This window comes from Carassius gibelio, chromosome B2, assembly GCF_023724105.1.
Source record: "Carassius gibelio isolate Cgi1373 ecotype wild population from Czech Republic chromosome B2, carGib1.2-hapl.c, whole genome shotgun sequence".
NCBI lineage: Eukaryota > Metazoa > Chordata > Actinopteri > Cypriniformes > Cyprinidae > Carassius > Carassius gibelio.
Window position 1 is genome coordinate 5,409,889 of NC_068397.1, and position 19,781 is coordinate 5,429,669.

Here is a 19,781-nt window from a genome sequence, read left to right on the forward strand (position 1 = left end):
TGTCGTTTAGACCATAGGTTGCGCTTAACCACACCCCGCTGTCGAAGCCCAGAGCCCGCGGGATATTTTTAGCTCTGATGATGTCCGCTGTCATCTAACGGAAAGATCATTCCGGAATCACAGAGCCAATCTGCACCGTGTCTGCGCGTGAGTCGCTTTATCTAACATGAGGACTCAACGCGCTTTTATTATATGGACTGCGATGGTTCTTCATTTGTCTATCATAAAAGGTAAACACATGGCTTATGGTTTATTTGGTTTTAGCATGAAAACAGCAACAGGATTCTATAATGTTGCAGTGTCTGCAGGCTTTGTCTTGCTCGCATGCTTTTTTCTGATTAATCACTAATGATTTATATGCGTCTTATTTATTTGAAATTACATCGTTAAGCCTGGTACAAATTATGGGTCAAAATCTATCTATCTATCTATCTATCTATCTATCTATCTATCTATCTATCTATCTTCTCTTCTTTTGAAAAGTGTATCAAGACTATTTACATATGTAACAATGTCTTTTTATTTATGTAACAATAGGCATATTTGGGAATAGAAACACATTTTATTTTTCTAGCATAAGGTTTGGACTCTAATTTGCATCGTTTGCACATCCCCCTTAAGTGCTAATTAGATTCTTAAAGTGAGATCTCGGTTCTGAGTGTTAATTTCATGAATAGTTGGATGCGTTGGTTGATCTGACACATTTATCTGGTGCTGATATGGGAGACACAGGTTCGAATCTGCCCTGTATACGATGTATGCATAAATAAAAGATGGCAAAATCCCCAAATTGAATCATCTACTTGAAAAAATAATAATAACATTGAGTTGTTTATGCATCTGGTTTAAGTTCTTTATGGTGTAACTCAGGTCTTCTAAATCTTCTAAAATCGGCACATTTGAGGACAGAATCTCCATTTATCTGGTTTGTTTGTTTGTTCCTCTGCTTCTTCTTGACACATAAAGGTCACAACTGCTTTGTTCTTCACTGCGTGACCATTAAACTCAACTGTACAGATCCGGTCTAGAACGCCCACGTAACCGTTTCAGCATGAGAACACACAGGGTTCTTTCTGAAGCTTTACTCAAACCAAATAAACATATTTCCTGAAATATACTTTTTTTCCCTCCATGCTTTTGTTTATTTTCTAGATTAGTTGTAAATAAGAACGAGCAAGCTTGCTCATGCAGACATTTTCTACTTCTCCCCAAGGTCAGACCACAGACTCATCCCCAGACATGAGGTCCACTCTGAATGAAGTCACTCCGAAAAATCGCATGACTTCAGCAAGTGACATTTTGGAATCACGAGCCACTACAGCCTATCAAAGCGTCTCCTCTCCTTCAGCCGATTTCACAACGGACGTCACATCTACCGTTCCTCCTCCATCAAAGTCATCCAAAGACGCTGTAGTGCACAATGACAGCTCTCCTTCACCACCCATCTCACAGACCCCTGCACTACAAGAAGACACCACCCTCAACACGGACACAGCTTCGGGACCAGGTAAGACTAATACAATTAAACCTAATCTAATTTTAAAAGCTGTCTGTCGTTAATCAGTCTAACTAAGGTTTAAAAACAAATTTGCCATCCTTTGTGTTGGGAGCGACAACATGGACAGTGGAAGACAATGCTGTGCAAATTAAGTTTACGAAGAACTGAAAGATGCAGTAAATTTTACATTGAGAGCCTTTAAAACATTATACACTATAAAAATGTTGTTTATAAGATTATTGCACTATGCAGTTTACAAGATGACATGCTTAATTAAATATGTTCCTTTCTGTTTCTTTGTAATAATTGTGAAATTATTAATCAGTTTCTAAGGGAAATTGAAAACTGTTTCTTCGCCATTTTTTTGTGTAGGGTTTACTTTGAAACCATTTTCACAAATTGCTAGTACATTTTGTGAATAATTAAAAAGAAACACACACATTAACAGAGAAATGCATTGAATTAAACATTAGAAAGATTTCAATACAATTTTCTTGTCAAATGAACTCAAGTAATCTTTTTTTAGCCCCTTTCCCTTTAATATCTCAATGATTTTATTTAAAAAATAGATTTTTTTTAAACAATGTGCTCTAACCAGAGCTGTGGCATTCTGATTGGTGTCCAAGTTGGAAATTTGGGTTCGATTCTGACCCGTTTCTAAATGTTTCTATAAAACTTTTTTTTTTTTTGCATTTGGCATAAATAAATAGTTATATATTGTCCTTATCACATTTGCCATACTGCTCTATAGATGTTCCCACTTGACGTCACAAGCAGAGATAACAGTAAAGATAGTGGCGTTGCTCGCATATTGTTGTAAGAGACTCGATGCTTCCGGTTTCTTCGGGTGACATTTGCCTTTGCCTTCTAGTCTGAGTGCTTTCATGTGGGTGTACATCACTTTGTTCCACTTTAATGATAAAACACTAGGCTCAATGTGCCTGCTTCCAGACTAAACTCGTGAGACTTCCTGGGAAACTGCCACATTCCACCCACTTGATCAAAAGTCTGTCCGTAAATAATTGCTGGACGTGGGTGTAACATTTTGGAACACCACTGTGTTTGTAAATAATATCCCTCTCTCATACTGTCATTTCACTGGAAACACAGCTATATTTAGGGCAGTTGAATATCTACTTATTGGTTTACTGCACTTATGCCAGACCTTAAGTATGACTCTTAGAAAACAACATCAAAACACATGTTCTTCAAAACAGTTTTTGCCACTGCAGACAGTAAAAGCGGGTAAAAAATATACCATAGACTTACATTGAAGGAGAGATCTATCTCAATCAAAGCTTGTGTTTGTCTTCTGCAGGTTCTTCTACTGGCAGTACGTCAGTTTCTTATTTGAAGAGCACCATTTTATATTCAGTAGCCTCCACAGCTCCTGCAACATCCATCAGTCCAAGTGAAGGACCTCAGACAGTCTCTACTCCAGCCAGCAGCGTGATCCAGACAACACAAACAGCTCCACTATTCACTCCCACTTACCCTCAGACATCTCAGGTCATCCTGACCAGCAGTTCAAAGGTCACTGGACCTGCTCCTTTGGAAGACCAGGATGAACCTTCTGAACTGGATGTGGGAGATCAAGGTATGTGGACAGCAAAAGCACTGTTGTGTCATTCCAAACATTCCATTAAACATTAAACAGATTTTTTTTAATCTTATTTTTTATTTAATGGAATCCAGGCAACCAAAAATGTATTCATAGATACTTAGGAGATAATTCATATAAATCATCAAAATGTCTAATCCAAGTCTTTTTAAGAGACAAAATAGGGCTGGGTAATAAACAAAATCATATCAAGATAAATTTTAAGTTGTAAATTTGATGATAAGCTCTGGACATCACTTCACCGGGTTTACACTGTTTACTTTGAGAAAAACTACAGTCAAATACACATTGAAACTGAAAGACATTCACGACAACCCATCAAAATAAAAGTCTGGTTAAATTTAAAGAAATTATGACAGAAATATTTTACTTGTCACACTTTATGGACTTTTGTCATTTGTTATCATTTTCATCCCCCGTATTCCTTGAACTAGTTTCTGTCTCCCCTTAATTGTGTCATTATGTGCAGGTGTGTCTTGTCAATTATCCTCATTTACTCTCCCATATAAGTTGTAGGCCTTTTAGTGTTTCTTTGTCCGGTCTTATGCCTCCCTCTTGTGGATTACCTTGTGTGGATAATATTAAATACTTTTACTTTCATCTTAATTTTCGTGAAAGTTCGTTCTACACAGAATGACAGCTTACACCGTCACACCCTAACAGAAGACTGGACCCATATACAGTAACAGAAGTATTTTCCCCATGTTTGTTTTTGAAAGTTTTTCCCTTTTGTTGTGAATAACCCTGCCATCCTCGTCCTCCTGATGGAGCGGGGCATCGCTCCCCCCTCTCCGCCATGGCCCGTCCTTCAACCAGGTCCGCTGGGCTCCCTCGCCCCTCCAGCTCCACTTTGGTTTGACCATCAGTTGACCATCCGCCGCCTCAGGACTCCACTCCTCTGGCTGTGCTTCATCCCTCCATCCCTAAGGCTTTGTCAGGCTCCTCCTTCCGTCTGGCTCCATCTTGGTCCTCTGTTGCTCTGGCTCCAACGTGGCCTTTTGGAGTCATACACTCCGCCTTGGCCCTCCAGTTCCTCTTTATGATGCGCAAAAATGGAAAGATCTGGATTGCAGGTTGGCCATTTCAGTAGCCAGATCGTTCTTCTACGCAGCCATGATGTTGTTATTGATGCAATGTGTGGTCTGACATTGTCATGTTGGAAAATGCAAGGTCTTCCCTAAAAGAGACGACATCTGGATGGAAGCATATGTTGTTCTAGAACTTGGATGTACCTTTCAGGATTGATGGTGCCTTTCCAGATGTGTAAGCTGCCCATGCCACATGCACTCATGTGACCCCATACCATCAGAGATGCAGGCTTCTGAACGGAGTGCTGATAATAACTTGGGTTGTCCTTGCGCTCTTTAGTCCGGATGACATGGCGTCCCAGTTTTCCAAAAATAACTTCAAATTTTGATTCGTCTGACCACAGAACAGTTTTCCACTTTGCCACAGTCCATTTTAAATTAGCCTTGGCCCAGAGAAAACACCTGCGCTTCTGGATCATGTTTAGATATGTCTTCTTTTTTGACCTATAGAGTTTTAGCCAGCAACGGCGAACGACACGGTGGATTGTGTTCACCAACAATGTTTTCTGGAAGTATTCCTGAGCCTATGTTGTGATTTCCATTAAAGTAGCATTCCTTTGTGTGATGCAGTGCCGTCTAAGGGGCCGAAGATCACGGGCATCCAGTATGGTTTTCTGTCCATGACCCTTACGCACAGAGATTGTTCAAGATTTTCTGAGTCTTTGGATGATATTATGCACTGTAGATAATGATAACTTCAAACTTGCAATTGCTCCACTATGTTTCGCCGCAGCATTGGGGGAATTTGTGATCCTCTGCCCATCTTGACTTCTGAGAGACACTGCCACTCTGAGAGGCTCTTTTCATACCCAATCATGTTGCCAATTGACCTAATAAGTTGCAATTTAGTCCTCCAGCTGTTCCTTATATGTACCTTTAACTTTTCCAGCCTCTTATTGCTACCTGTCCTTACTTTTTTGGAATGTGTAGCTCTCATGAAATCCAAAATGAGCCAATATTTGGCATGACATTTCAAAATGTCTCACTTTCAACATTTGATATGTTATCTATATTCTCTGAATAATAGATACGTTTATGAGATTTGTAAATTATTCCAGTCCTTTTTTAGTCAAAAGTTGTACAGTGTCCCAACTTTCTTGGAATCGGGTTTGTAGATTAATTTTCATTTTAAAAGAGTGATCACATTGTTATAGGTTTATTCATCACCATTTTATGCTAAATTTCTATTGAATCATAAAACACAGAGACCAGAAATAATAAAATGGAGAAAAAAAATAATTTAGGAAAAAATAAAATGGATTTCATGGGGCCCCAAATTAAAAGGTATCTTACTCTGTGGAGATTAATTATAAACAAACAAAGTTATATTTACAATTATTCTCAAGGTCTTATAAATGTGCAGAATTTCCTTCCCCAATAATGTTGAATAAATGCGATAGATATATAACGATAAATAGCATGTATGATATGGAAAAATATTTTTTGCCCATATCCCCCAGCCCAAAGCACATACATAGAGCACTTCTAATATGGTCTACGGAAGCTCAACAACCGCTTTTTTATTTTTGGGAGAACGTTTCAGCTCACTTTAAACTAAGGCCAGAAAAATAATCTACATAAGTAGGAGAGGCATTCAGTTTGTTTCAGTTCTTGCCGTTGGTCTTGCATTTGAGGTCTAGTAAGCACACCGACAAATGATAATTTCATTATTTTTCCAATTGTACTTACTTCTGTGATCTGTACATGATGTTCCTTCAGTTTTATTAGTTCCTGTGATGATAATCAGTTTCTGCTCCATTCATCAATCTAGAGTCAGGGAAGGTCCCCCACCGCCCTGCATCACCTCTGGACCCCCTGCTTGCTGCTCTGGTCACCATTTTCATTATTTGCACTGCCATGGTCTCAGCCGTCCTCTTCCTCAAGTTCCGTCAACGTAGTGAGCATCCAGAATTCCACCGGCTTCAAGACCTCCCTATGGTGAGTCTTGTATTCGGGCAGTAAATTGGGATGTTTAAAATTGAGACCTTTGAGAGTTTTATAGATTTCCATTAGAGGTTGAACAATTGATTGCTGGAACAATAGCAATATTTTTTTCACACATTGCTGGAGCAATTGAGATGGTCCGCTGTCATTATACAGAACAAGAGTGGCTTCTAGAGGCAAAATCAATGATGCCTTGTTGAGTTTGTTTTATATCTAGATTTAAAGTAGTGCTGTCAAAATTAGCATTAATGAGGAATTTTTCCAGTTTAATGACTTAAAAAATATTTAACGCAGTTAAACTGCTGCTTGTCTCTTTCTTGACAAGACCTGGATTTATTTAGGCGCAAAATGTCTTTACGACCACATCAAACAGGAGGCTTTTCAGACACGCACTCCACTTAACCTCAGCTCCAGGCACTAGTCAAACAAGCACGGAAACAGTACAGGTGATGAGGAGCTTCAGCAGAACAACAGTGTTTTGCGGTCAGATGAAATGTTATCAGGCCATAATTCAGTAAAAAAATATTTTCGTGTCCTGTCAGTCGTTATAATGTGCTCGTAGCATGTGCTATTAAATTGCATGCACATATATGGCGTTGCACACTATAGCCTGTATCATTTCATATTAAAGCTTGAATGAAACCATGAGCATGCATGTGTCAGATCCATGTCATGTTCCACAGAGGAAGCTCCTAAAGTAATAGCAGCCATATAACCTAATAACCCAGCCGCTTTGATGTCTGTTATTCAAAGAACATAAAGGAAATCAATAATAATCAATAAGTTCACTTAAATTTTAAGTTGTTAGTTTTTAAAGTCTAATAAATGTTCAAATTGACTGGTTAAATATTAGGAAGAGACATCAGTAGTACTGGTATCAGTGACATTAGTCTTCAGCCCCCAAAAAAAGATGCCATTAAAAAAATACATAAAATATACTTTACTTATACAGTATAATATAATATACTTCTTTATGATGTTTTCTACATTAATTTGAAGATTGTGAAATGATTGCAATATAGAAGTATATTTAAAAACTTTAGTATTAGATGGGGTGATTAATTAATAAAAAAATTGTGATTAATGTGTGATTAGTAAAATTGACAGAACTAATTTAAAGCTAGTGACCTGAGAAAGCAAATTATGTTCATGCGGTCAACAGAAACAAATCAGAAATCCATCCAATTAAATTTTTTATCGTCACTGTAAAACATATTTTTTCATTTTTAGCAGAATAGTATTCTGTTCAAAAATTATTATATTTGATATTAGATTCTATTTTCATTAGACACTAGTATTAGATAATAATATTCTATTGTAAAAGTGTTGTAAAATAGAAGAACTTAAAGTGGGAGAGTATACATTTACATATACACATACAGTATACATATGTATCTAATTTCAATGCAATGGACTTTGTGTAGATATTTATATGAAATGGTATTAATAGAGTCAATTTGTAACATTAACTAAGGATAATAAATGCTTAAGAAGTATTGTCCATTTTTTGATTGCTAACTGAATTTACTAACAATAATAATTTACTAATAAATTTCAGTCTTTTTCAATACAGTTTTTTTTTTTTTTTTTTTGTAATAAACTATCAGTAGATAAATCAATTATCAGCCAATGTGGTCCAGCCTAGTTATTGTTATCAGAAAAATCCACTATTGTTCAATCTTTAATTTACATGATAATGGTAATTATGTCATGTTTTGCCAATGTGATGGCATGTTCTGCAAATCAACTCTAATAATGATAACATTTTAGAATTCAAGTGCTGACCTCAAAACCCTAATGTGCCTTTCTGCAGGATGATCTCCTTGAAGACACGCCATTGTCAAGATACACCTATTAGCAAGAGGGAATTCCACTATTTCATCATCTGATTCCTCAGGCAACCAGTGTTGTTATTGGTGCAGATCCCCTAAAAGACGTCTTTCACAACTGATCTCTGATTCTGGGTTTTTTGGGGCTTTGATGCTAAAATATGGTTGTGTAATATTGGAATAAGAATTTTAGTTGTTTTACTATATTATGAAACCCATTCAAATAAAATAAGGGTTTCAGGAAATAGAATAAAATAAGATAAACAGTCTTATTCTATGTTAAAAAAATCACAGTTTCTAGAGAATGTTCGGTGTTTATAGAGAATGTTCGAATTTCGAGAAAAAAGAACCAGTATACTTTTTATTCACCTTAAGATTCTCTACAAATGTAGAGAAACAATAACAAAAATTTTCACTAAAACATGACATGAGTTTCTGGAGATAATTCGCTTGTTTTTCCATTTATTAGACACTATATGTATAATTAAGTACTTACTCAATATTATGATGCTATCATTTGGTTCATCCTAAACCTAAATTCTGAGGTATGGTCACATTTACCGTTTCTTGACAAATTTTCTGAGTCAAAATCCAGTACTTTCAAAAAGGTCCATGCAATCAGGATTTTCCGATATATCTGATCATGCAGATTTTACAGTTCAAGTTGTTCACACAAATGCACAGCTTTGACCAAAATCACCACACTATTGACAGTTCAGACAACAGACCTTTATTATCCACAAAAATTTGCTAATATGACCGCACGTTAACTTTTATATAACATTCATTCTAAAGGTCTAAAATTTCTCAGTTCTATACAAGCAAATAGAACTGCACTTTTTTCTTCTTCTTCTTTTTAGGGGCTATGGTTTATTTTCCAAGAAAAACAGTTCCCTGGGTTTAGCATAAATGTCTCTTTGACTTTTGCACTGTTAGAGCTATTAAGTTTTGAGGAAAATGTTCATTGTTATGTGACTGGTGTTCTAGAATGAAAACAATTTAGGATTTAACTGAATTGTGATTTTGATATTTATGACAAAGTTGATTGTCCAGATCCATATAATGAAGGTATGTGAAATAATTTGAAATGTATTTTAGCATATTCACTTCTGTCTACGCTGGTATTTGTGGTAAACCTAGTGCCTAATGTACTTTGTGCCAAAACTGATTAGTGGTAAACAAACAGATAAATATATATTGCACAGTGGTGTTGTTGAGAGAAAAATAAGAGTTTGTAATAAAACAAGAAAACTACGTGTGTAAAGCTTCATACTATATTACATTTACACGAGTCAATTAGAGTCAATACAAATATGATATATATACTATATTTATTCGTTTCTGATGAACACTTAAAAAAATATGAACAGTTTATAAGCAGGGCAATATAAACTTTATTGATTAAAACTAGCAACAATGCAGATTTCATATGTGCTGTATGTAAAAATTTGATAAATATTAAGAAATAAATGTTAAGTGTGGAACAGTAAAACCTAATTATGTTAACAGAACAATTTAATAATATAGTAAAACCAGAAATGCTGTACTAAACATGGTATCATTAGAATAATATAGAAAACACTGCATAAAATTTCATTCTTAAAGAGACAAAACTTTTTTTCATAGAGCATAAAATATTAAGTTAATTTCTTAAAAAGACAAAGTACAAAACATCACAATAATAAAATAACAATGACAAACGTGTTAAACCACCAGTAATGTTAGCACAACTAAAACAGTTTCAGTTTAAAAATTCATAAACCTGAACACTGATATAATAAGCCACGCGAATAAAGATCCTCATACCAGTTTTGTCTGGAAACATTGACAAGTCCTCATCAATCTACAGCTGTGAAATGAAGATGTCACCATACGGCTCGTCCTGTCGCACTGTGACCAGTCCTGTGACTATTTCCTCTGTAGACACAAAACAAGACGATACAAGACAGCATATCTGTCCGGGTGATTGCACTTTTGTGAGGAGGCTTTCTCCCCTAAGCCTTTGAATGTTTCAGTTTAAAATAAACTAGATTTTGGTAGGTGCTCCCAATTTTTTTTCCAGCAAAATCTAAATTTCTTAATATCTTTTCATTGATTTTGTCAGACATAGAATGATAAATCCTCTGCCATAATCTTACCTAGCAATCTCAAAAACATTTGGGCAACAATTCTGCGGCTGGCCTGAGGGGGCAGCAGAGAGTGAAAGGTTACCAAACCTTCAATAACATCCTGTGGCCTTCAACAGAAGAAAAGATAAATTACATTACACAAAAAATACATTTCATACTACATCTGTCTATACTCACATGCCACTGAAATGGACAAAGCAAAAAATCAAAAAAACAACAACAACAAAAAATTATTAGGGTCCTATGATTTTTGCGATGCTGTAAAAAAGATCTGATGCAAGATATATTGAGAAAAAAATTACCGTCATATCATATACACACAGAAACCTAAAGGAACATTCCACTATTTTAAAAATAGGCTAATTTTCCAACTCTCCTAGAGTTAAAGAGTTAAGTTTTACCATTTTTGAATCCATTCTGCCGATCTCTGGGTCTGGTGGTAGCACTTTACCTTAGCTTAGCACAGATCATTGAATCTGATTAGACCGTTAGCATCTCGCTCAAAAATGACCAAAGAGTTTATATATTTTTCATATTTAAGACTCATCTGTAGTTACATCACATACTAAGAAAGAATGAGAGTTCAGTTCCTAGCCATATCAGCCTAGAAAATCGCAACTTTTTATTTTCCGTCTTCACAAGACCAGTCATAAGTAGCACGGGTATATTTGTAGCAATAGCCAACAATACATTGTATGGGTCAAAATTAGAATATTAAATAAAAATTGTGTTCCATGAAGATATTTTGTCAATTTCCTAACGTAAATATATTAAAACATAATTTTTGTTTAGTAATATGCATTGCTAAGAATTAATTTGGACAACTTTTGAGTCAATTTTCTCAAATTTAGATTTTTTTTCACCCTCACATTCCAGATTTTCAATTAGTTGTATCTCGGCCAAACATTGTCTAATCATAACAAAAGCTTATTGATTCAGCTTTCAGATGATGTTTATATCTCTATTTAAAAAAAATTACCCCTGTGACTGTTTTTTAGGCTAGGGTCACAATTGTTTTTCATACTGTCCTAAAATTTGTATTTTTGTTAAGTGTTTAATAACGCGCTTTTAAAATGTGTTTAATTATTTTAGTTAATAAGATGGGCGTTATACAATTAATACAATTTAATTTAGCCATCAAAACAAAAAACAAAACAAAAATCGTGAAAAAAAAAAAAGAATTTGGGAATAAATCGTTTTACTATACACCTACTAATCAGTAACAATATCAAACTGACTGCACTCACACTACTGGATGAGAACAAAACTTAAGCTAAATTGAGTTGGATAATGAAAATGTCTTATTTAGAGCCGCTGTATACCTGAATCACAATTGTTACATGACTGATGAACTCTTCAACATTGATATGTTATTGAACTGAACTGAATCAACACTGAACTGACTTGAGTTGACTAACAAAACAACTGCCTTCTGTAAAGCAGCAAACTGAGTTTGCTTAATAACTAATGAACAATGCAACAGTAGGCAGGTTTCCATTACAGATTATCGCAAAACTTTGGCAATATTTTATAAATGTCAATAAAAACGTAAAATGACGGTGTTTACCTTAACTTATGTTATGCGACTTAAAACTGTTTTTCCTCTCGCAATAAGTCGTGACAACAGATTTTGATGGATTTGGCTACACTAGCCATTATATGTAATAAAGAAATGAAGGAGGGAAATGCCATGTGACCTGTAAATGTAAAAAAAAAATTCCATTGCAGTTGTGCGAAATATTCCTTTTTCGAATTGCCTGAAAAACTACCTCGTTCGAGCGTACATTTTTTTTTTTTTTTTGCAAAATATGGGAGTTTCCGCAAAATGTACATGTTTCCATTAGGCATATATTAAATTCACAATTTCAATTTGCGCAATTTGAAGGGTAATGGAAATGCAGCTAGTGACACTAACTGAACTGAATTAAATCAACATTAAATTAAATCTAATTGAGCTGAATAATTACACTATTGTCTTTTTAAAACTGTTTTTCAGCTAAAATGGTATTTGTTTAATAACTGAAGACCCTTCCAACATAAATACAGTTATTTTCCTGTTTATTACTGTGAAGTTGCTTTGAAAACATCTGTATTGTATAAAGCACAATGCATATAAATGTGACTGGACCTGACTATAGTAATATAAATATTCTTTCAATAAATAACAAACAATACAAATACTCAAATTAACAGAGTAGTGTAAAATATTGACACTTATACAATTGCACTGGCACTGGCATCAAAAATAAGAGGTTTCTAGCAGTACCTTAATTGTTCCTCGATATCCTTTGTAATATCTTCCATCTCTGGGACCCTCTCTTCTGGGATGCCCTCAAGACCGAACTGAATTTCTGGAACAGGGGATCTGAAGCCATGACAGCACACACATACAAAGTCATTATTCAGAGACACTTAATTATGCAGCAACTGAATGTGAAACTCGCAAGTGTCAAACCAGTCGCTTCTGACAGCGACAGCTATTTCTGTCTCTCTTTCAGCATCTCTTCTCTCACCGTCTCATTTCAGGAGTCTCCAGTGGAGAGAAATCCTTGTCCGTCGTCTCCAAAACCACCAGAGATGCTGCCAAATTCATTGAAACATGAACATTCAGTATGTAAATGTAGCAGATAGATTGATTATTCTCTTTCCCTTCCTTCAAAACACACCAGAATCAATATATAAATAAAAAGTTATTCTACAAATACAGTATGTGCTAATGTTTTTACCTGGTGTTTCTTGCTGAAAGAGGCCAGACTCCAACATTTCTCTGGGAATCTACAGTAGTAAGGATGTAGGACAAGAAGATCAGTCACTAAAGCAAGAAATTATTAAGGCCTAAATTTAAGGTTTTTATATTCGAATTGCATATAAAATTTCCATGCATTTGGGGTTTAACATAAACTAATAAACTTGATGTGATGCACATCTGTTAGTCATACATAAATAAAGGGGGTAAGATTTCTGTTAATAAAACTCATGCTATTGTTTATTAGATCTCTCCATCGATTTGATTTAATTTAAGTAATAATTTTCAGAATGTATTTACATCAATTGTTTTAAATCAAGATAAATCTGTTCATGTTAAAACGTTATTCAGTTTAAGTTAGTATGAACATGGTTAAAATATGGCCTGGTCACTGTGTATTTAAAACATATTCTGTTACTAATACAGAAAACTTACCTATTCAACCGATGTATAACTAAAAAATATGAATCACAATATTCTTATGTTAAAAACTGTGTCTAAATGGAAGGAAATTTTACATGCATTTAAAATATTTTAACATTTTAGGTCAAAAACGTACAGCTGACAAAAAAAAGTTTGTTAATCTTGATGTAATGTATTGATCATGTCTGAGTTATATCAGTGTTTCTGAGACACATGCTACACCTCTTTAGAGCTAAGCTCTCTCTCCTCCTCCTCTCTCTGTCCCGGTTCTGGTCTCTCCTGCTCTCTCTCTGGTATCTCCTCAGCTACAGGAACCTCCCTGCGCTGCCGGGACGGAGGGATGGGCCTCAGGACCGCGGCCTGTTTCCATAGTGCCAGGATCTCAGGCGGGAGGCCTGTGTAAGCAGAACACTTCACTTCAATAACATGACCTTTAGCTTAGGATCTGGACTGTAGAAAGAGGCGAAGCTAAGGATGCTTCAGTGAATATCATGGAAACTGTCATGAAATATATATTTGACCCCAAAAGCAATGCCAAAAAGCATTGTTTTATTTTTATGTATAATTGTAATTTTTGCATTTTTCATTCAACTCCTTTTATGTGTGTGTGTGTAAATCTTTATGTACTTTCTATCTATTTTTTTAAAACAATGTGCTTTAAAGTACAATACACGTACATGCATCTTTCACTTATTTTAATTTTATGCCTTTAATTTAAAAATATTGTGTCTGGAGAGGATGCTTGAATTAGATTTCTAAAAGGAAAATGGGTTTAATGTTCATGGATGTAATACACAATGCATATACTTACACTACATCTAACAAAGGCTGCATTTATTTGCTCAAAATACAGTAAAAAACTAATATGACAAAATAGTATGCTATAAAATAACTTGTAAAATGTAATTTACTTGTGGTGATACTTTGTTTCTGGATTCTCTGATGAATAGAAATGTTTGAAAGAGCAGGATTTAATTCAAATAGAAAATATCTTTACTTTTTAAAAATGTCTTTACAATGGTCATATATACTGTATATTTGTCAGTTTGCAAATTGCAGATTTATTTTTCATTATGACCAACTTACTCATGCAAGGGTTCTCGAGCAGTTCTTTAGCACCCTTCTTCTCAAACGGTGGTTTGACTAGTGATGCCTAGAAGAAAAACACGATTTACACCATTCTGCTTTCATACGCAACAGATTTGAAGAATGTGAATCATTCTAGATTTACCAGTGGCCTGGTCTCTGTCTCGACGTCATCAATCCGAGCCCTCATTTCCTCTTGAGAGATCTGTGTGTTTTCATCAATGAAGAACAGCTGTCTCCTCCTCTTCCTGCGCTCTGTAGGGGATGCAGGCCTTGCTACGGCAGGCTGACAGAAGGACACATGGGGCTTGAAGACAAATGTTTCAAATGCTTCGATGCAGGATGAAGACAGACCTCCGAATGTAGCACACCTCAAGATCTGGGCTCCTCCCTCTCACTGCCCTCTCTTCTCTGGGTTCAACACCCACTTTCTCCTCTTCACCAGGCGGAGGGGACGGTATGGGTACAGACACAGATACCGGGGTCTTTTCACGTTCTTCTAACACAGGCATTTCCATGGGCAGCCCCAGATCCTCCTCAGGCAGCAGGACAGCCTCCTGGCTTGATGCGCCGGTGATCTGTGCCCTGGAAAATCATAATCTTAAAGCATCGGTTTAATGTTTTTCAACCCATATAACATATAACTGGAATTGGAAGCAATTTTTGCCTATACATTTAATGCATAACGTTGATTCCAATAATTACAAATGATTCTATTATTTTTATTATTGCAGTAAAACAACAAAAATGATTTTCTATTTTAGCACAGAGGGTGTATTTATTCGGGAGCCACAATGGCAAACAACGTAGTCAAGATTCATTAGATTCTCACTGAGAAGGTTTTCTAGCAGATTTAGTTGCAGGAAATAACACAAGCAGGCTTGAGAAGGAACAAAGACTGGCTATATTAAACTTTCATTTGAGAAGAATATTCACTAAACCCCAGCATACATGTTTGCCAGTGTTTCAAATCATCAAAGTCTATTTTCAAAACGATTCTCGTTTACACATATTCATGAAAAGGTCCAAAAACGCTGTATGTCAGGCCAGTAGTTGGCGCTGTCACCTTGTTAGTAAACAGTACCTGTAGGGAAGTGATGATTATATGATGTACTGTATATGATGTGTCTCTGTTGTTGGTTGTAATATTGATGAAGTAAATCTACACTTTTCTGAAGAAGCGTTAGCAAACTCTTGAGCAGCAACAACAGTAACATGTACTCCGTCATTGTTGTGTTTGTTTGTTCGCACTTGCCTTTAAAATCGACACGTACTGCACCTCTACATACCTCACACATACTACGCACATGCATGATGAAGATCTCCGTATTGAAGTTGAAGTTCATATAACTTATAAAAACAATTTGAAATTGCTCAGGTTATTTTGCTAAGTTAAAATAATAAAAACAAAGGTTGCCATGACTTACTAAACATGTCATTTTAAATGTCAAATTAGAAAAAGGATACACATTACCAATATCGTTGGTAATTACCAAAATCAATTTGTTAATATTGCAAATGATAATGCTTAAATAATTGAGAAAAGCAGAAATCCCACTGTTTTAGTGGGAGGGAGAAAAATCTGACAGCGTAGGACAAATCGACAGAACATCAGCTTAAAGATTCTGATTTCACTGGGACTTTAAAGCCATAAACCTTCAATGTTTTCCATTTTTAGTATCTTTTGTTAACTGAAAGCTTACTAAAAAAGAAACAAGCGTAAGTCTAAGTTTGAGTGTAATTGTCTAAACGTACAGATCTAAAGAGACTGATGTTGTCAGATCTCTGGCTGCCTCTCGCTCAAGTGCTGCTCTCTCTTGCTCTCTCTCATCAGGCATCCTGGCCTCTGTGTCCTCTTCTGTCTCTTTCTCTATTTCCTCTCTTTCCCTGTCTATCTCCAGCTGCCTCTCATCATCACCTGCAAAACAACAAGCATTCTCAAATTTAAGCCAAATATCTCTATGATACAAAACAAGACATGACAGAAAAGGCTGAAACTGTCGAAACCACAGGAACTGAGGACTGACTCATTATGAGTGTTTGGACCAATCCCAGAAAACCTGACCGGATAGTTCAACTAAATATGAAAATTCTGTCATCATCTGTTCACACTCAGGTTGTTCCTAATCTGTATGGGATTCTTTCATCTACTGAGCACAAAAGAAAATATTTTGAAGAATCTCTGTAACCAAACACTTCATTTGAGCCATTAACTTGCATGAAAAAATAGATAGATAGATAGATAGATAGATAGATAGATAGATAGATGTTAAATAATAAATAATATTCTTTATTTGTGGCATTTACTGCAAGTATTAAGAATCAGGAAGCAATGTGATTAATTGTCATAAAAAATAATGTCACGATGCAAACATAATAATTTGAATAAAAAATATATTTTAATAAAAGCATGAATATTTAAATTAAAAAATAAATAAATAATTGATTTCAGGGTGAAATAGGAACATCTGATTTGTCCAATTAGTCTGTGCATGTGTAATCTGCTCATAATTATGGGTACCATCACTCACGCTCAAGAAAGTGATCTGGCTGCTCCAGCAGTAGCTCGATCATGTCCGACTCCTGCAGATCTGCTCCTTCAAACTGAGGAATGAGAGAAACAGCACTCAGGATCTTATCCAGTCATTCTGTACATATGGTGATAACACTGAGTGACAGCTGTACCTCTGGCTCAGGCATGATGACTGGCTCTCTTTCTGTCAGGGTGATGGACTCCTGGCTGGCCGTGATGCCTAAGGAGGTCGAAAAACACACATTTCTATATTTCTGTCTTCTCATTTTCTTTATTACTGGTCTATTATTATCATTTGACTGTGCACATTCTCATAGCATCATTTGAAAAACTACTGATATTTATAGAAGTGTGCTGCTATGGCAATGGATGACATTACAGTACTCACCATCTGAAGGTGGGGTGGGTTCTCTAGTGGGCGGGGCTTGATCAGGTAAGACCTCTTCCATTCGCTGAGCCACAGTGAGAGAGGTTAGACTACACATGACTGATAAAACCCATCCTTAACTAAAAACAAAACAAAACAAGAATAACACCTAGAAATTACACTACCTGCTTGAAAGTTTGGAGTCTGTGAGATTTTTTAATGTCTATAATACTCACAAAGGCTGCATTTTTTATTGGATCCAAAAATACAGTAAAATTTTAATTGTTTAATTTAACATGTAATTAATTCCTGTGATGCACAGCTAAATTTTCAGCAACGTTTCTCCAGTCTTCAGTGTCATTTGATCCTTCAGAAATCATTCTAATATACTGACGTCTGCTCGAGAAACATTTATTCTTATTATTCTTATTATTATTATCAATGCTGAAAACATTGTGATGCTTAATATTTTGGTGGAAAGCATGATACAGTTTTGTTTCTTGATAAATGTAAAGTTTTGAAATTCGTCTTCGAGATTCTGAGTTGCATCCACCTGGATGAGGCTGCTTGGACTCGGCAGGCCATAACCAGTCTCCATAACGCCAAAGAATGGGTCCCTTGCTCCCTCGGTTTCATCAAATAGTGCAGCAGCATCTGGGATCATGTGACTCTGCCTGAGAGGAAGAAGAAGGAAGCTGAGGAACTGTAGATGTGAAACATCTGATATGTTTCAAGCTCTGCATCTTTATCATTCTTATTTTATTTTATTTTAGCTTTGTCCTGTTGCTTTAAGGTTTAAGATCTGTAATTGTTACTTGGAAGACTTTTTATTATCTTTTTTTTTTAATCGTAGCCATTAATAAACAAATAAAAATAAAGGATAAAAATAAAAACTTAAGTGTTATATGTAGACATCACTGTTTAAAGGATCACAACATTTATTGGACATTATTATCATGAAGAGAAGAAAGCATAAACAGGGTTCCATTCATCTGCATTATAATATAACGTATGCCCATAATAAAAAATGTATAAGAAAAAAAATGCCTGACCTGGTTTCTTCATCCCTCATATCAATGTTGGACTTCATGTTAAGGCGGAGCAATCTATCTATTGCCCCCTGAGTGTCCTCTGAAAAAACAGCATTAACAAACTATCACAGAAACACAATCAATGGACACATCAAAATCTCTCAATTCTACAAATTTCATGATCTTTATCAGCTCTAAGACTGCATTATAATGCATATTGTCATCTTAAAAGAGCAAAGATGCAGTCTTTTGTTACATGCCGTCTTCATGTTAAATCAATTTTTATCAAATCAAGCCTAAATGATATAATAGGGCATTTCAATAATATCCTTATATAAGTATTGTTTTTTTTATATTGCATTTTTTTGACCCCAAAAATTTTCCCAACTCACAAATGATAATTTACCCTCAAGTTTTAGCACACCAACCTAACAAAAATGCACACTGTCTGTGGTAGACAAGCACCACTCCATACTGCAGCTGAGAGGACAGGTACAGGGAGAAACGTGGGCGGGGCAATCCTAATACAGGGGGCGGGACTCTGACCAACACGTAATCCATGATGTCACAGCTGTGAAGCACATCAAGAACAACTCCTTTAACGTGTTTCCCAATTACACAGAACAAGTTCACTTTAAAATATATCCTGTGCATGATATTGTGGCAAAATATAGAGATGTTGACGATCCTTCTCACTGTGATTAAAGAAGAGACACAGATCGATTGATTTTTTTCAATGTGACGAAATTCAAAATTTTTTGGAATAGTTTATATCTTCATATACATAAACACTTTGATTCTTTCAGATCCGTTCAGTTAAGAGATGTACTGTAAAACCAATACTTTAGTGAATTACATTGTTTATATATATATAAATATATATATATATATATATATATATATATATATATATATATATATATATATATATATATATATTATTCATAAGGAAATTCTGATTAGACTTAAGATTACCAGCCTACCTTTTCACATTTCTTAACTGAAGTTGATGGATTTCTTAATTTTCTTGATTACTAGAATTATTTTTTGTAATAGGCCTACACAGAATTTTTTTCCGCTGTATGTTTTAGAATGCTATCCCTTTTTTCTTTCATATCCATTTTAGTTTTAATTCTTTATTTTATTTTGTCTGTGAAACTTTACATGCAGATTTTATGTCATTTTATTCCTGTACAGGCTAAATCTTTTCTATACTTATTGTTTGATGCATAGCAATAATGTTTATTTTTATTAAACTCCATTAGAAAAACCATTACTTCCATAGATTACCCCAATATGAATGAGCTGTCTTTAAATTTGATCATGTGGAAAATAGTTCACAAGCATGATTTTTCATCCGACAGAAAGGGTACAGACCAAGTGCGCTGGACATTGACTTTGAGCAGATCTCTCCGACTGATCTTTCGTCCTTTAGTGGCCGCCAACCTGAAGAAACACACACACACACACACACACACACACACAG

General features: G+C 35.4%; 2 protein-coding genes across 2 annotated transcripts; one reads left to right on the plus strand and one right to left on the minus strand.

Annotated features, from left to right (window-relative positions):
- Positions 1 to 2: 2 nt before the first annotated feature.
- Positions 3 to 9,234, plus strand: si:ch73-344o19.1 (uncharacterized). The gene is made up of 5 exons (XM_052548901.1): positions 3 to 230; positions 1,214 to 1,507; positions 2,817 to 3,095; positions 5,979 to 6,145; positions 7,965 to 9,234. The coding sequence occupies exons 1-5, from the start codon at positions 167 to 169 to the stop codon at positions 8,007 to 8,009; spliced, it is 849 nt and encodes a 282-aa protein (XP_052404861.1). The 5' UTR covers positions 3 to 166; the 3' UTR covers positions 8,010 to 9,234.
- Positions 9,235 to 9,699: 465 nt separating this feature from the next.
- Positions 9,700 to 18,893, minus strand: LOC127951414 (meiotic recombination protein REC8 homolog). The gene is made up of 16 exons (XM_052549298.1): positions 18,724 to 18,893; positions 18,317 to 18,395; positions 17,818 to 17,938; positions 17,286 to 17,349; positions 17,050 to 17,117; positions 16,896 to 16,968; positions 16,120 to 16,282; positions 14,736 to 14,949; positions 14,510 to 14,650; positions 14,365 to 14,431; positions 13,501 to 13,673; positions 12,836 to 12,884; positions 12,623 to 12,689; positions 12,376 to 12,474; positions 10,119 to 10,216; positions 9,700 to 9,897 (listed from the first exon to the last, which is right to left on the minus strand). Exons 1-16 carry the CDS (start codon positions 18,854 to 18,856, stop codon positions 9,824 to 9,826), a joined length of 1,683 nt encoding a protein of 560 aa, XP_052405258.1. The 5' UTR covers positions 18,857 to 18,893; the 3' UTR covers positions 9,700 to 9,823.
- Between the last annotated feature and the right edge of the window lie 888 nt (positions 18,894 to 19,781).

Coding starts and splice junctions, on each gene's coding strand:
- si:ch73-344o19.1 (XM_052548901.1), top strand. CDS start 167: ATGAGGACTCAACGCGCTTTTATTATATGGACTGCGATGGTTCTTCAT. Junction 1,508..2,816: donor GGACACAGCTTCGGGACCAG/GTAAGACTAATA, acceptor TGTCTTCTGCAG/GTTCTTCTACTGGCAGTACG. Junction 6,146..7,964: donor GGCTTCAAGACCTCCCTATG/GTGAGTCTTGTA, acceptor GCCTTTCTGCAG/GATGATCTCCTTGAAGACAC.
- LOC127951414 (XM_052549298.1), bottom strand. CDS start 18,856: ATGGATTACGTGTTGGTCAGAGTCCCGCCCCCTGTATTAGGATTGCCC. Junction 16,283..16,895: donor GCCAGATCACTTTCTTGAGC/GTGAGTGATGGT, acceptor GTTGTTTTGCAG/GTGATGATGAGAGGCAGCTG. Junction 14,950..16,119: donor ACATCAGTCTCTTTAGATCT/GTACGTTTAGAC, acceptor ATGATTTTCCAG/GGCACAGATCACCGGCGCAT.